This window comes from Calliphora vicina, chromosome 5 (assembly GCF_958450345.1).
Source record: "Calliphora vicina chromosome 5, idCalVici1.1, whole genome shotgun sequence".
Classification (NCBI taxonomy): Eukaryota; Metazoa; Arthropoda; class Insecta; order Diptera; family Calliphoridae; genus Calliphora; species Calliphora vicina.
Genome location: NC_088784.1, coordinates 66,795,241 through 66,813,783, shown reverse-complemented (window position 1 = coordinate 66,813,783; position 18,543 = coordinate 66,795,241). Strand labels below are relative to the sequence as shown.

Sequence of the window (18,543 nt, the reverse complement as noted above, 5' to 3'; positions counted from 1 at the left end):
TTATTTCAGTTGTTATACCATCATATTTAGGTGGAGGGTATATAAGATTTGGCACTGCCGAATATAGTACTCGTACTTGTTTAATGTATAATTAGTATCTATAATTGTAAATATAAATGCAAAAGGTCATAACTAATATATCATTAATTTTATAGAGGAAGTTATTTGGTTATTGTTAACGAATTTGTAGCACATATGTATACAAATCGGTTAAGTTAACAAATTTTACAATTTTAATAACTTTGATTCGGTTGAAATTATGCTTTTACAATATTAAACATAGCTAATCTCTTGAAAACATAATTGATCAATAATAGCAAACAATATTGATTCATTTCCTTAATTATTTATAATTGGAACTGATTTCCAATCGATCTTTTTCTGTGTGTAGCAAATGCAGTTCTTCAGATGTTCTATTAATCTGTTCCCACCGACTTTTATTTCATCTATATATGTATAATGGTAACAAAATAACTCATTCCAGGTTTATAGGCTTTATCTGTTATAGTAATCCAGATATACAATAATAACTATTTACGGTATATGGGAGACTACATACCCACTAATCTAATCAGGCCCACCAAACTACGCACAGTGGTTTTCCCCATATGCCAAAAATCAAAAACAATAATGTTTTTTCTCTAAGCTTTATTGCATTAAATTTATTGACAACACTGTAAATTTTATGAACCTAACAAATTTTGTTGTTTTTTTCTGCGAGATTTAATTTTTGTGTCCGTTGAAAGTGGAGTTATGTTTATATTTTATATATTGTGCTTACATAGTTAGAAAAGAAAACTTAAATTTATCTAAAAATTTATTCGCGATATTGGGGCAGAAGTATCCAAAAACCTTACAAACATTAAATTTTAAGTTATTTTCTACCAAATTAAATAATAAAAGCTGAGAAAATATAAGCCAATTAAAAAATCCCTGAAGAATACTTTTTGACCTTTTCAAAACACACATTTTTTAAAAACTACTTTTTCACATAGACTTTTAGTTGTTTGGCCCTCATCTGCGCACAACATCATATACATAAAATTGTAGGTTTTTTACCCCTCCATAATTAAAAAAAATATTGTGGCCGCTGGTTTTTGCATATTTTCGCATATGGATGTGATTTACATAGACATCCGACGAAAAATAATGAAAAATCGCATTTTGCCAATATACCATTTTTTGAGTACTTTATTCACTTATCGTACAAATTAGAGCTAAACAAATGGAACAACAGTAAGAACGAAAAGTCAAGTGTTTTGAAGAGAAAACATATTCAACAACGATTTCGGGTCTAAATGGTACTTTTGGTAGATAGGCCAAAAGCTGGTGGTTGCGAAAATTCGAACTTTGGCAACATAGCGAAGAGATTTTTCCAAAATGTTGATCTTTCATAAAAAATAACAGGAATCGATAAGGACATTTTGCAAATATGTGCCACCATTCTCCAAGCTATAAATTCTATATTTGAAACTGATGCTGTAAAGTTTGAGATATATGCTGTATAGACAGTCAAGAAACTGGTTGAGTAGTATCCCTCCGTATCCCTCCCTCTGTCGGTACACAAAATTCAGATCCACGGAGCTGAGGTGAACAAGCATGCATTAGTGTCAATAGGTGAATTATTAGATAGAATACAGTTTAGATTGCAACATACACGAAAAATATCGTGCCTTGCTACAAATATAGATCTTTTAAATAGGATATTTTTAACTTCAGATCCATTTATTTCTGAAGCTCGAAACTTACCAACACAGAAAACAAGTACAAGGCTACTGTGGCTACAGTTGTTTATATTTTTTTCTAAAAATTTGCAGACTTTAAATTCCACGGGCATGCTATGAGCTGGCAAATTTTGAATGCCATAGCTTTTTTAGTTTTGGAAATATTGATTTTTGACCGCTGCTCCATATAAGGGAAACCACTGTGCAGTGTCATGAAAAAAAAGAGGGAAAATAAATCTTTAACTTCTAAACCCTTAGTCCGATTTAAATGAAGTCAAGCGCAAAGATAAAGTTCTGTCAAGATTAAGTTTTGAACATAAACCGCATGGGCCAGTGGTACGGCTAGGGGTCCCTAAATTAGGACACCTCGGGTATGTTCTATTTTTAAAACGATTTCTTCGTTTGTGTTCCGTTTTCAAAAAAAAATCATATATCGAATCTCCTCGTTGTAGCTATCAATTTTCTCTTATAAATTAGGAGATATTCGCATTTTAAAATCAAATTTTCAAAATTTTTACCCACCCTATTCTAGTTTTTTGATAACAGTGTGTGTATTTTATTGGACTAACGACTAATGATTTTGTCATCCAAAAAAACGCCTATTTTTATGTAAAATTCCCATTTAGAGCAAAAATTATCGAATGACATAGTCGATATCAAAATATAGTAGCCTATTTTAGATGGCCAAATATGTTCTTAGTTAATTTGTAAAAGGTTTTGATAACCCCGCTCCTGGCATAAATATTATAGCCAAAAAACAAAATAATACCATTTTTGGGATTTTTCAAAACTTTTTTGGGAATTGCGGAATTCCTGATAATAAATTTAAAATATTATTTTCTATTTTTCCATTTTAAATAGAAAAGTCTACATAACTGTGAAATTTCATTAAATTTCACATATAAAAATTTATATCTTTGCAAAAACTCAACAAAAATCATATTTTGTCATATTTTTCAAAAAAGTATTCCATGAATTTTTTAATTTTCAAAAGCTATATATATTTGAAAAATATACAAAATCCCCTATCCACTGATGTCTACTTTGTGTTTTTTACGTGGCAAATTAATCAGGGAAAACTTAATAACTTGCAGAGAATTTACCTATCACTGTTATTTAAATTCATAGAAATGTTGTTAGGTAGGAAACAGGCAAAATCCTACCGTGTGTGTCGGACTTAGGGGGATATAATTTCCCGGAAAATGTTATTTGATGATCAGAAATGTTTGGTGTTAGAAACAGGCAAGACCTACCGTGACATTAAGAAACAATTAAAATAGGAGTAGACCTGGAAACCGAAATTTGTCATAAAAATAGCTTAAATCGTTAAAAAAAATTGGATAAAAATATATGTAAAACTTTATTCGGATTACTATATATATCTTGTTCCCAGTGTTACTAAAATAGATGAATCTAGCAAGGTGAATGTCTATATCGGCCTATAGTATCTCGCTTAGCAGATAACGTTGTTACCATTTTCAGCTTTATAAGAATAAAATGTTTTCAAAACAAAAATAAATGTAATTTTAATAGAAAATAAATGACGTGACCATTTCTCTATATATAGTAGATTTAACTATTTACTAAATATTTAATATTTTTTGAGAATATTTATAACCATAAAATATGCATAAAAATTCTAATTAAATACTTTTGTGTTCTAATCTCCTTTTTATTTCAATTTCATATTTCACACGTTTTTGCGTCACGTCATAAACAACAAATCGTTCCCCAAAACAACAACGACAAAAAAATCATTAAAATCAACAAACAGAAACAAATTTTTTCACCTTGGGACTATAATAAACCAAGTAGAGATAAAGTAAACAACAATGGCAGCGGCAACATAAATAACAACAACAACAGCAACAAAAACAATAATAATAATGAAAGTACTGAAGACATAATAGATACAGATGATCAAGATGATGCCTTCCATCGTTGGCTGACATCCACAGAGACAAATAATAAAAATAATTTCACTCTAAATGATGCAATCAGCGGAAGAGATGATGATGATGGTGCTGCTGCTGCTGGTGGTGGTGGAGGAAGCAATGGTTTAGACGCCAGCAATAGTGATTACAATGTGGAAGATAGAAATTATGAAAATATTGAGTTGGAAACAGAAACAGGACATTCAACGGCAATAGCTAAAACAAAGGCAACAACAAGACCCTTAACAACAATGGGAACGGCGTCAACGGGAATAAATGCATTTGACATGGCCGGAGGAGGAGTAGCAATTTATGATGATAATGGCTATATATTCGAAAATAGTCGAAAACCAAAATATGAACAAAATTTTAGTGATAATAATAGCTACAACGATAACAACAACCTCAATATAGGCAACAGTAATGGAATTATTAATAGCAATGGCAACAACAATAATAATTCACCATTCAACGCTAATCCTTATCAAAACTATAATAGAAATAATAATGAGGATAACAACATGGACAGGCCAACCAGCAGCAGCAGCAGCAGCAATGGCCTCAGTTCGACTACTAGCAATGAGGATAATGGTGTTGCTAATGTTGTAAATATTGATATAATGTTAACAGCATCATCTGCTGAGTCGCTACAGCAGCAACAGCAACAACCACAGCAAACGAATATTGAAACCACCAACCAACATCGGCAGCTGCCGGATTTTGAACACGATAAACAAATTGCTAAAACACAACAAAAATTCATACAACCACCAGTTTTAATTTCTACAAATGATGCTGATAATAACAATCCTTTGTACTCAATAATAAATGACAATACCAACAACAGCAGCAATAGCAACAGCAACAACAACAATAAAACTATAATAACCAACAACTTTGTTGATGGTCTCAATACAGAAGAGCGAAAACAACAGAAAAATATGGGTGTCAACTTGTCAAGTAGCAGCAACAACAACAGCGATAGTGCCACCACCCATAGTTTGTCAAGTAGTAGCGATAGTTTTAGTTTTAGCCATATATCGGCGGTGGTGTCACAAACAAATGCAACATCAGCAGGAGCAGGAGCAGCACCACCAACAACACTACCAGCTATAACACCGCCCTCACTCAGCACAACATTGAGTCCGGAACGACAGTGCAATGTAATGGGTAAGCAAAAAGTTCAAGTATTTAAAAAAACAACAAATAAATTTAATTTGGTTTCGTAGTAAATAATATAAACTAGAGATTAAATTAAAGTCACAGTTTAAAAAAATTTTAAATTTTTAGAACATTAATATTAATATTTTTAACGCAATGTGAGTAATGCCTGGAAATAATAGCAATTTTCCTACTTTTTAATAAATCAACTGATTCCGAGTCTAATTCGCAATAAACTAGTAAAATTGTAATATTTTGTACACCTGCCATCACACAAATTCCATAAAATAAAAATAGAAGATTTCTTTCTATCTTAAATTTAATTTTTTTTATTGAATATCTATTTTTATTGCCGCTGCAATATCGAGCATAAGTGATCCATAAAATGTCTATCTAGACAGTTTCAATTTTTACATTCGTCTTAGTCGTCTATGACCCTCAAATAACAGCAGCTCCCTTGCAAGGGGATTTGGGTGATCCATTGACAAGTAGGTTATACTGGAGAGTTTAATCTCCTTTCGTATTATGGGGACATTGAGATTCCTGTTGTTGTACTTAACAGTACTGACTGCTTTCTGTCCAATTTGTCAACGTGGACAATGGGGAGGCTTTTCCCCATAGCACAGTTGGGAAGAATTAAAATTTTCGACTCGAATTTGTTAGTTAGACAACAAAATTACCAATAATATATTTCAGATTTCAGAGCAATATCAATTGTGGATCCAAAAATAAACGATTTTTAATTTAAAAATTCAAAAAATAGTAGATTTTTGCTGTTTTTTTGGCGAAAAGGTGACTGAACTCTTTTTTTATTAAAAAACTTTCTTCAAGATAATATAACAATTTTATGTTTTTCTGTAGGTATCTTTTCGAAAATCATTTTGGTTTAAAAAAACATTTCCTATTTTCCGGAATTTAACCATTTTTTTTATCAATATTTCAACTTTGGGCCAGATGTTCTAAAATCCCAAAGCTGGGATCAGAAAACAGAAAACAGTCTTGGGAACCTTGATGTGTTAGCTATTTTTCCCCAAAGTATTTTCCCAGCCGCAATGGAAAGGTGGACCCTATGTGCAAAATTGTAAAAATACCATTTTTGAGTTTTCGCTACAACTTTTAGGAATTTTTTTTACACTTTGTGATTTAGAATGATAAATTTAAAAAACGTTGATTTGATTACACCGTACGACACTCAATATTAGACACGAACCGGATGATTTACGTCTGAAACAATAAATTGAATGAAGAAAAACTGCGTTTTCATTTCGTGATCCTGTTTCCTTTTAAAAGGACTTCAAATTTTCAGAGGAGTACAATTTAAAAAAAAATGTTTTAAAATACTTCTGATAATCCTACTATGTCAAATTTGGTGTCAAATGATCAAGAAGAGTTGTGAAGTATTTCGTATTAATTTTATTTTATCCTGTAAGGATCAAAAAATATCAAAAATGCCCTTTCAAATGTTTATCCTTGAATATCCTTTTAGATTTCCAATAATTTTTTTTTTTTAAAAATAGTGAGTTTGAGATCCAAATATTGAATACTACATGCCAAAATTTCGTCCTTCTATCTTTACTACTTAAGTGTTAAAAAATATTTTAAATTTGAATTATTTGATTTTTTATATTTTATTTTAATATTTCATTCGAAAAAAATATAAGAAAATCCGTTGTAAAAAGCAACGAAGAAGACTTTTTAATAGTCGGGCAAGATCGACCTTATGATACCCTACACCGGGTATATGATTATAAAGAGTTTTCTTTTGATATGAAACTTATTTGTGTTGAATCTTATTTGAATACACACATTTTCGGTAGTGGGCCTTATATGGGACTAATTATGGACCAATCCTCACAAAATTTGGTGGGATGAATTACGAAAATAAGAAACGTATTTGTGTTGAATTTTGTTTGGATACTGAAATATTTCAGAGATTTATGTATATTAATGACATTTTCGAGAACGTTGCTTATATGGGAGCTATGGAATGGGATCTATTTATAACACTGCCATCTGCACTCTAGATTGCTCTTTAACTGTCAAAGTTCGAATATTCTAGATCATACGCCATCTGTGGTGTACTTTCTACAATGTTCTTTAACTGAATATTCGAATTCAAACAGCGTTGCCAACTTACTATCAATAGTCAACTGAAAGCTTTTATTTAATAATGCCCACAGATATGTTACAGTTTGCTATTACAGCACTGTTATTTGAAAGCATCAGCCCTTAAAATCGTTATATTTGAATTCAAGTACAATTTCGTAACAATATGTATATAAAGGATCAAATTTTGACATTTAGTAAAAGGAATTTATGCAATCTTAAAGGATATTAAAGGATAAACATTTTAAATGACATTTTTGACATCTTTTGATCCTTACAGGAGAAAATTAAGATAATACAAAATATTTTTCAACTCTTGTTGTTCTTTTGACATACAATTTGTCATTGTTGGACTAAAAGGAGTATTTTTAAATATTTTTTTGAAAAATTTACTTCTTCGAAACTTTGAAGTCATTAAGAAAGGACACAGGATCACGAAATGAAAAACTGAAAACACAGTTTTTCTCTCCATTAAATTTATAGTTTCAGACGTATATCATCCGGTTCGTGTCTAACGAATTTTTTCTCTATTTGTGGGACGGTGTTTTCCTTCACTTGTGGTAATTGAGGAAAAATGTTAAGCTAATACGGCAATGTAAACTAATTATTACTTAAACCTCTTAACCGCAAGAGTGCCTCAATTATTCGTCAAAATTTTTTTAGCTTTTTAAAGTTTGCGGGTTAGAGGGTTAAATAAGAACAACAAACTCTGTTTAAAATGGTAAGAAACTATAATTATTTCAATTATAAACAAAATATCTACATATATTTGTTAAAAAAATTAAAAAAAATATAAAAAACAACTTAAAAAACACGTTATCATAATAACGCCCACATAACCCGCACATAAAATCACTGTATACATATGAATATTTTAGTGTTCATACAAATGTAGTTTGTATAATTCTCATTATATTTAGGTGGAGAGTATTTAAGATTCAGCACAGCTGAATATAGTAAGTACTTTAACTTGTTTTTAAGTTAAATTGAGCGATCTGTCACTTAAACTTAATATTTTTGAAGTTTTACCACTTCAACAAATTTCTCACAAATATTTTCAAAAAATATAAGCATAAAGTAATATTTACTAAATGTGTGCTGTTTGAATAGAAAAATCCGATAAAATAAAACCTGATTATAGCCTAAAAGCATACAAAATTATACATAAGTCTTAAATATAAGTAAAACCCATAAAAGTAAACGATGCCTTTAAGGTTTAAGGAGCTCTTTGCACCCTCGCACGATAAACACAAATTGTTTTTATTTTTTATTTTTCAAACCAACAATTAAGTCAACAGCATTCACACAGCAGCAGGCAGTGAGTGAGTGAGTCAGTCAGTCAAACCGAGAGCAGTCATCAGCCAACCAAGAGCAAGAGTTGTTTATTGTTTTCAACCTTTTCAAATGACGAAAAAGCGTAACAAAAAAAAAAGGAGAAAAGTGACTGATTCGATGAAACAATGTATGCTAATTTTGTAACGTGTTTGAAATGTTAAATAATTTTTAAAAATGTGAAAAAAGAAAAATAAAAATGTGAAAAATTAAAAATGAAAAAAAACAACTCTACCGTATGCAAGCAAAGTTTGGTGAAGAGGCTGGCGTTAGCAGAAGGCAGAACTGACGTCGAACTGAATTTATTTACATTTTGTTGTGTTTTTACTGTGTAGTGTTTTATTTGTTCTATTAACCCAAAAAACAACGGCGACAGCAGCAACAAAAACAAACAAAAAGAGTTGAATTTTACGCCAAAAGTTTTTCCTTGATTGTCGAGTGTGTTGACGTTTGTGAATGTGTAAGTAAATGCGCTCTCATTTAAACCAAGCACAAATACCAACACATCTTCACACAAACACACACATAGTCACTAAAATAAATATGCTGATGCTTAAAGTCAACATGAAAGTTTTAAAATGGAAACCAAACTGAACATTGGAAACCCTATTTAATGTTCCTGCATTGGATGAATTTTGCTCCGTATTGAAGAATTCATTAGTCGCTAAATAATATCAACAAATTAAATCAAACAAATAAGAGTGTTATATTCGAATGTGCCGAATCTTGTATATCCACCATTAATATGAGGGTAGACATACATATTTTTCTGATATAGGGATTGTATGGGGGTAGAGTCAATTATGGATCGATATTCACAAAAGTTTACATCATTATGATATTAATTACACTGTCCAACAATGTTTATGGAACAGAATAGCCACCCTATAATTCTAAAAGTGCATGTTGTGTAAATAATTTTTGTAGAATAAACTTATAGTTCAGCTGGTCTGAGTTTTTTTACAGTGGGCCAAAGTTTTAATTTTTTGATCGAAGGGAGCATTATACTAAATAAAAAAGAAATGTTGTAAGTTAATATCTGAGAGAATTCTTATTGTCAGAGTTATATTGTGGAGTTATATGGGTATAATTTTTGTGGAAGATCTTAACCCTCTAGCTCTTCTCTTTAGGGCTAAATTTTACCCTTTTTTTGAGAAAATCCAAAAAAGTCCTTTCAAAAATGACACTTAAGGATACAAATATTCCACGAAAATTTTTGACGAAAAATATCATTGGGGGTCACCAAAGATACCAAAGTTGTAAATAAAGCTCTTTACGCTTAATTAGCAAAATTACACGCCACCTATGGTTTCACATTTTTTTTTTAAAAATCGCCAAAAATCCATTTATGATCCGAATGAGCTGCAATTTAAAATACAAATATTCCTTGAGAAGCTCTACAGAAAAAATATGCATATATAATATCTCTTTTAGTTCAAGATATATTTCGGTTTATTTACCATTTTTTAACTAAAATTTTGTTTATTTAACATAATAAGAAAATTGGTTTAGTTTAATGAATTTTCTGTAGATTTTAATAAAAACTCAGTTGATTTACCGAATTATTTTATACCCTACACCATCATAGTGCCGCCTGTGTTAATGTTTCTAACGCCCAAAGATATTAGTCTAACACCCACCCAAAGTGATCAACTCAGAATCACTTTCTAAGTCGATTAAACGATGCCCGCTAACGAAGTAATTCAATAACTCCTTCAGAAATACTTTAAAATTTAATTATACCAAAAGAATAAAAACAAGTAAGAAAGTATAGTCGGTCAAGCCCGACCGTATGATACCCCACACCTGGAATATGATTATAAACAGTTCTCTTTTAAAATGTATATGGAAGCTGGATTTGAATACCAATTTTTTAAGAAATCTCGTTAAAATGATTTTCAGAAGTGGGCCTCATATGGGAGCTATGACTAATAATACTTATAAAATTTGAGGAAATGACTTCTGTATATATATAACTTATTTTTATTAAATTTAATTGGAATTCCAAGATTTTTAAGAAATTTATGATAGTTAAAGAGATTTTCGGAAGTGGCCTTATATGGGAGCTATGAATAATTATGGACCGATCGTTACAAAAATTGGAGGTGCGAGTTCCACTTACATAAAACTTATTTGTGCTGAATTTCGTTTGGATATCTATATAACTAAGATATTTATGAGAGCTTAACTATTTTCAGATAGGGCACTTATATGGGGGCTAGGATAAATTATGGTCCGATTCTAACATAATTCAATAGACTTCGTCATTGGAGCAATAGAAAAGATTGTATCAAATTCTGTTGAATTACCTTTGACAAAAAGGCACGATTTCGTTACATCATACTAATACATCCGACGGTAAATGCGGACTTTTCTGTGGATGTAATATTGAATTACTTCGGTAGCAAAATTTTCTGAGCTTAAATTTTCTGACATTAGGGGGTACATTAGGGTGTTAGGAACAAAGATCTGGTGGATAAATATTAAAACGGGATACTTGAGGTCAATGGCCATTAGAGCAAAACATTGGTCATCCCGAGACAAAAGCATTGATTTATCATACTTTCAGATCCGACTGTATATGCCAAAAATATAACGAAAAATGTAAAAAAGGCGACCCTACGTTGCACATTGGTATGAGAAAAAAAAGAGGGAAATAAATCTGTAACTTCTAAAAATGCGCAAAGAGGAAGTGTTGTCGAGTTTAAGTTTTGAATTTGGACCTCATGGGCCCACCAGGAGCGGGGCCACTGGTCGCCAAAGTAGGACACCTCGGGTATGTTAAATTTTAAAAATGATCCTATTTCTTCGTTTGTGTTCCGATTTCAAAAAAATTACGGAGGATTTTATCTACTTTTCAAAAACGTATAAAACTTTTTTCAATTAAAAATTCATGGAATAGCTTTTTTGAAAAATATGACAAAAAATGCTATTTATTGAGTTTTTGCTAGATACAATTTTTTAAAATTGAAATTAAATTTTTATTTACGAATATTTTTCAATGAAATTTTAATTTTATATAGATTTTTTTATTCAAAATGGAAAAATAAAAAAAAAACTTGAAATTTATAATCAGGAATCCGGCAATTCCCAAGAAAGTATTGAAAAATCCCAAAAATGGGATTTTTTCGTTTTTTGGCTATAATATTCATACCAGGGGAGGAGTTATCGGAACCCTTTACAAAATAATTAAGAACATATTGGGCCATCTAAAACAGGTTTCTATATTTTGTTATCGAGTATGCGATTTGAGAATTTTAGCCCTAAAGTTGAATTTTACATAAAAAAATAGGCGTTTTTTGAATGGACGTAATCCCCTCGTTGTCAAAAATTATCAATTTTTTTTTCATTTGAAATATTTGATGTAAAGTTAGTTTTTCAAAAAGTATAAATTAATTATATATCCTCTTACCCCCATTAACACGATGTCTGGTTAGGCCTTAACTAATAGTTATACAGTCGGTTAAAATTATTTTTGTATGAAAACTGTCAGTATAACTATTAGTTAAAACATAACCAGACTTCGTGTTACTGGGGGTTAGAAATTTTTTAGACACCTTAAAAAGAATAAAAGTACTTTTTTCCCAAAAAAATAGCAAAAAATCGCCTTTTTTTAATTTTTTAAATTCAAATGCATGTAACTTTGGACCCAGTCATGATTTTTAAACAATTCTTTCTTTATTTTATATATACATTTGTTGTTGAACCTATAAAAGAAGAGAAAATTGGGAAATCGTGTAATCGTGGTCATCAAAAAACTGGAGTAGGGTGGGTAAAAATGTTGAAAATTTAATTTTCAAATGCGAATATCTCCTAAGCTATAATAGATAATTTATATCTACGACTTTATGTAGAGCTCGACGAGAAGATTCCATATACGTAATTTTTTTGAAATCGGAAAACAAACGAAGAAATAGGATAATTTTCAAAATTGAATATACCCGAGGTGTCCTACTTTGGGGACCAGTGGCGCCGCTCCTGGTGAGTCCATGAGGTCCGAATTCAAAACTTAAACTCGACAATACTTCCTCTTTGCGCATGTGAAATTTCATTTAAATCGGACTAAGCGTTTAGAAGTTACAGATTTATTTCCCTCTTTTTTTCTCATACCACTGTGCGTTGGGCAAAAAAAATTATTTTTTTTTTCGAACAGCATTTTATTACTTTTTTGAGGTACGGTCTACTGTCCATGTAAACCTTGTGCGTAAAGTACAGGTTGCAATTCTGAAGATATTTCTATCATATTTGGCACGTAAATACGTTTCATCTCTACCAGCCCCATACAAATTTCCTCCCGAAATTGGACTTAATCAGTCATAATTGTTAAATTTATATTGGTATATACATACATTTCGCTCCAAATAAGTAATTTGATGATGATCGCTACCTAATTAGTCATAGCTCGCATATAAGGATCGCTTCCGAAAATCACTTTAACGAGCATAAATCACTTAATAATATTGGTATCCACATAAAATCCAAGTGAAATAAGTTTAATCTTAAATACAAAAAATTTTTCTACCTACCGTTATAGACTCTGAAACCATCCAACCGATTAGCTCCAAACCGGTTTCATTAGAAACCAAATTTGGTGGAAATTTGGATGGTTTTAGACTCCTAAGCCAAAACATTAGGTCCGTTCGGTAAATTTATGTAATTTCCCATATAAAAATAATTATCAATTTTGGAATTATGAATGTTTGTATGTCTTGAAATTTTGCATATCTCCCGATATGTAGATCCACTTAGAAGGAATTTTTGGAAATTCTAATTGTAAGAAATCGGTAAAAACGGGTAAAATCGGTATCTCTACGTCTGCGGAACTAATAAAGCTAGCACCAAAAATACAACTTAATCTGAATTTATGTAAAATATAATTGGACAGGTGTATGGTACTTTCTGATAATTTTAATTTTAACCCTTTAATGCATATTGTTGCCAATTGTCTACATTTCAGTTCCACATAATTTTAGACTAATATATATATATATTTATTCCTATGGTTCCAAGGTGGAACAAAGGGTCACAACAAAGTTTTTCCATTGTGATCTATCCCGTGCTATCAGCTTCACTTCGGCCCAAGACTTTCCATTTAAGTTTGCTTCAGTCTCTATTTGTCTCCTCCAGGTGTTAGCGGGTCTGCCTCTTCTTCTACTGCTTGGGGGTTCAATCAATTGCCATCTTAGCTACCTTGTCGTTGGTGCGTCTGAGAACATGGCCAATCCAACTCCATTTACGAATGATTATCTGGTTACGTAGTGGTGTTTCACCTGCTCTTTCCCACAGGTCTCTGTTTGAGATAACATTCGGCCAGAATATCTGGAGCAGTTTTCGTAACGAGCGATTAATGAATACCTGCAAGGATTGCAAGTCGCTAGCTGTGGTGTTCCAGGATTCACAGCCATACAACAGGACGGAACGCACGTTAGATGAGAAGAGGTTTAGCTTGGTCTTCAGATGAATTTGGGGTGATTTCCATACTTTTTGCAGTGTCCCAAATGCTTGATTTGCTTTTTTGATGCGATTTGTAATATCCTCTCGCGAGCCGCCTGTTGCCGATATGACACTACCCAGATATATAAACGATAGGACATCTTCAAGATTTGCGTTGTCTATTTGAAACTTTTGGTAGTTGGTGGTATTTAAACGCATTACCTTGGTCTTTCCAATGTTAATATGCAAGTCTGCATCACTTGCCGTGGTCTGTATTTCTCCTAGTTTGGCTGCCATATCGTTGAATGTGTGGGCTAGGAGACATATGTCATCGGCATAATCTAGATCCTCGAGTCGTCCAGTTAGGCCCCAAGTGATGCCTCTTCTATTAGTCGTTGCCTTAAGCATTATAACGTCAAGCACTATATTGAACAGCAATGGCGATAAAACACAGCCTTATCGTACACCTGCGTTAACCTTAAAGGGTCTTCCCAGATTGCGTTCATGTATCACCATACATGTTGAATCCCGGTATAAGGCACGGATTAAATCAATCAATTCATGTGGAACTTTGCATTGTAGCGCTTGCCAAATAACCTGCTGATGAAGGGTATCAAAGGCTTTAGCAAAGTCTATAAATATGCAATACAGAGGGAATTGCCATTCCACCGATTGTTCGACAATAATACGGAGGCTGTTCACGTGATCCGTGCATGAGTGATGTGCCCTAAAACCAGCCTGCTTAGGTCGAAGTTGAGAAGACAGTGATGAGGATAATCTGTCATGAAGGATATGCGCTATTACCTTGTTAATCATTGGCAATAAGGTTATGCCCCTCCAGTTTCGACATTCCGTCAGGTCACCCTTTTTTGGTACCTTTATTATTACCCCAATATTGAGCTCAGGGGGAAGTGCATGTGATGTCCAGAAGTTTTCGATAATGGGCCCTATCATCCTAGCACCAAAATAGGGATCGGCCTTAAGCAGTTCTGGGTTGATGTTATCTACGCCTGGGGCTTTACCATTCTTGAGTGCCTTTATAGCATTAACTATTTCCCCCTCTTCTGGGCAGGCCGTATTTATATCAACTGCAGCATGTGGAGTTACGCATTGACATTGCAGCGTTGTGGTGGGTTCCGGTATTGACAATATTTCGGCGAAGTAGTCGGACCATATTCCCAATTGCCGGTCCACAGATGAAGTGTTAACACCCATCGAGTCCTTCAGGGGATAAGCAGTGGATCGGTTGTTACCAGAGATCTCCTTTGCCAATCTATATAGATCCCTAGTTCTGTGCGTATTTGCCGCAGCTTGAGCGTCTGATGCTATGTTTTCTGCCTAAGAACGCTTATCCCGTCGAGCACTGCGTTTTACCATGCGGTCCATAGACGAATATAGGATCTGCAAGCGTGTTCTCGATGCTCTTGTTTTTGCCGCATTTATTTCATTCTTAATTCGTCCTCTCTCATCAATGAGTCGCCAGGTCTCATCCGTAATCCATATTTTGCGCTTATGTTGTCTGTATCCGATTTGCTGTCTAGCTCTTTCCGTGAGTATACTCCTTATCACACTCCACTGCGCACGTTCACGTTCCGATACCTCTTCATATCGTCTCCTCATAGTTCCCATGAGCCTTTCCCGTACACTAGCTTGCTGAAGTTTGCCCACATCGTACTGCCTAGGCGAAGGTGTCATATTCTGTCGCCGAATTGCCGATATTTTCAGTCTAATAACTCCAACAAGTAGGTGATGGTCAGAGGATCCGTCAGCACCTCGTCTGTTGCGAACATCCAGTAAGGAGCCTCTCCATTTCCTGCTTATGGCAATGTGGTCAATTTGGGTCTCCGTTCTGTGATCAGGGGAAACCCAGGTTACCTTATGTATCCTATTATGCGGAAATATCGTTCCACCGATGGTGCGGTTGTGTTTCGCGCACAATTCAGCAAAAAGTTCACCATTCACATTCATTCGCCCCATTCCTTGGGAACCCATTACCCGTTCCAAGTTTATGTTACAGGGGCCCAATTGTGCATTAAAGACGCCCATTAGCACTAGAATGTCGCCACTAGGGACATCTCTTATAATCTTCTCCAATTGACTATAAAACTCCTCTTTTTCCCTGAGGTCAGCCAATTCCGTGGGTGCGTAGCACTGTATACAATATATATTGCGTGCTCGGGTGCGAAGACGAATAGAGATGATTCTGTCGGAATGGGGTTTCCACATTATCAAGGCCCGTTTCGCATCTTTAGACAGTAAAAAACCAACGCCGCTAGATCTGGGAACTCCGTTGGGTTTGCCAGAATAGATGAACGTGGTACCATCGGTGTTCGAAATCATCCCGTTGTCAGGCCACCTTGTCTCGCATAGGCCCAGAAAAAGAAGTTCGTAATTTCCAAACTCCCGACATATTTGAGCCAATCTTGTTGGTTCCAGAAGCCATCTTATGTTCCATGTTCCAAATCGTGTCCGTGTTTTATAGCTAAAAGTCGTCATCAGTTGGGCATCATTTTGATTTTCATTTGTTGTGGTTTCTGTAATCAGTTAAATTTAAGATGAATTGGTGATTAGCCAATCTGCGAAAACGGGTCGACCGATTTCAACCAAAATTTCAGGGTACGTTTGGGATGGTCTGAAGATGGTTTATGTGAAGTTTGCACGAAATCGGCATAGTAGTTCCAGAGATATGGCTGGACCGATTTTTATCAAATTTTCAGTGAATCTTCAGTTTTTTAATTTTCGGTCTGTGGGCGGAGGATCGTGGTAAAATCAAATTTTTACACTATACCGCTAATGACACAGTAACGAACGAAGAACAAGCCTCAATTATGCTACTGAAACATTGAAGGTTGGATCACAGATAATGTTTCTCCGCAACATAAACGCGGCAAAATTATGCAACAGAACACGATTGACCATCAAACAACGTTCATCAAATTTAATTGAGGCAAGAATCGTCGGTGGCAGATTAAAATGCGAAGACGTAATGATTTCACGCATACCAAAGATTTCCAATGACAAAGCATAAGGCCAATCGTTGACTATTGCTGGCTTACATTTGGAAAATTCATGTTTTGTATGTGGTTTGCTCCCGAGTAAATAAAAAAAAAGAAACTTATATCCCCTGTCCTTAAGATGAATTTATAAATATAATATCCCATTTGCCATAAATACATCCGTTTCATTTTTTTAAGGGCATATCATGCACTGTATATTCAAATCGAGGTGCAATATAAAACAGAATTATTGTAAGGGCCAGCAACGCGGTCTGGGTTGAGCTAGTATAATAAATAAAAATCAACTAAATATTTGATACTTTATAGCAAAATAAAAGTAAAATTCATGCATTTAAGGGTTAAAACTTAGTACTCTGTTCTATATCTCGTGCGAATTGCTGTCAAACTACATATGAAATATTTGGAATGGAATATTTGCGAAATAATTTCGCAAAAGTAGTACTCTTTTCTTGTTGTGAAAAACATGTGAAATATGAAATAATCTGGCAAACCAAATTTTTTAACTACGAAATAACATAAGCAGCACTCGAACATGAAAAAAACCGATTTTTGGTGATTTTTTAAACAAATTTAGACCCAAGGCGGCGTGTAATTTTGCTAATTAAGCGAAAAGAGGTTTATTTACAATGGTATCATTGGTGACCCCCACTAAAATTTTGCGGCAAAAATTTTCGTAGAATTTTTTAATCCTTAAATGTCCTTTTTGAAAGGACTTTTTTTGATTATCTCGAAAAAAGGGTCAAATTGACCCCTAAAGAGAGGACCAAGAGGGTTAAGAACTTCCGCGAAAATTACCTCCATAAAATTCCACAATATAACTCTAACAATAAGAATTCTCTTAGACATTAACTTACAACATTTTTTTCAGTTAGTATAATGCTCCCTTCGATCAAAAAATGAAAACTTCGACCCACTGTAAAAAAAAAATTCAGACCAGCTGGAGTAGAAGTTTATTCTACATAAATGATCTACTGTCCTTTAAAAATTACAGGGTCCCTATTCTGTTCCAAAAATGCTGTTGGACAGTGTAAATCAAATAAAAAATAACAAAACTGTAAGTTTAGTGGTTTCTTTTTTATTAAAATTTATATATGTTAAATTTTTTTCGATCTTACTCCTTAGAATGATTCGGTTTCACACATAGAAATTTTCGGTTCTATCAACAGAAAGTCAGTTGACAAAGAAGAATTCGGTTAAAGCAACGAAACTTTTGTTACTCCTGGCATCAAATTCGGTTGCAAATCTGTCTTCTTTGTATATCTTAATTTTAAAATGTTTTTATTTTAAAATTAAAACGTGCATTTTTACTGAGATATCGCTTCTTTTAGTATATTTGTATGGTGGCTAGTACAAATTATAGACCGATGACTACTTATTTCAATAAGATAACATAATTGTATTAAATTATTCTTCAAATTGAGACCAGTATTTTGATCACAGGATTTACTTGGAAAGGTAATTCTGAGTCGACCTACATTTTAAATACATATCAGTATTATCTAAAGTCCTAAATGGTATTACTTTGTTTAAAAATCTCATATATATTTATTTAGTTTCAAAGGAAGTAAATAGCTGCTTTATTGAGGAAATTAAAAAAGAAACATAACTAAGCTATTTTCTCACACATCTCTTACCAGTAATGGCTTTACTGTGTTCTCAAAACTATATCCCTAAATCCTTTTGTCAATAACATAATACCTCGTCTTATTCCACACCTTTAAAGTGTAGGGTATTAAGGAAAAGTGTGAGAAAAAAAAGCTAAGAAAATGTACAAATTATGTAGGTCTATTGTCAAGTATGACGTAAATGTTTGCACTCGTACTAGTGAGTGAGTGC

General features: G+C 33.2%; 2 protein-coding genes across 2 annotated transcripts in view; one reads left to right on the top strand and one right to left on the bottom strand.

Annotated features, from left to right (window-relative positions):
• Positions 1-4,887, top strand: part of LOC135961339 (probable WRKY transcription factor protein 1) — a 63,923-nt gene extending 59,036 nt beyond the window's left edge. Inside the window, exon 5 of the mRNA XM_065512835.1 lies at positions 3,499-4,887. Coding sequence (XP_065368907.1) covers positions 3,499-4,887 — 1,389 coding nt within the window. The remainder of the gene's footprint in view (positions 1-3,498) is intronic.
• A 10,141-nt stretch (positions 4,888-15,028) lies between these two features.
• Positions 15,029-16,030, bottom strand: LOC135961338 (craniofacial development protein 2-like). Its single transcript, XM_065512833.1, has one exon. It carries the CDS (start codon positions 16,028-16,030, stop codon positions 15,029-15,031), a length of 1,002 nt encoding a protein of 333 aa, XP_065368905.1.
• Between the last annotated feature and the right edge of the window lie 2,513 nt (positions 16,031-18,543).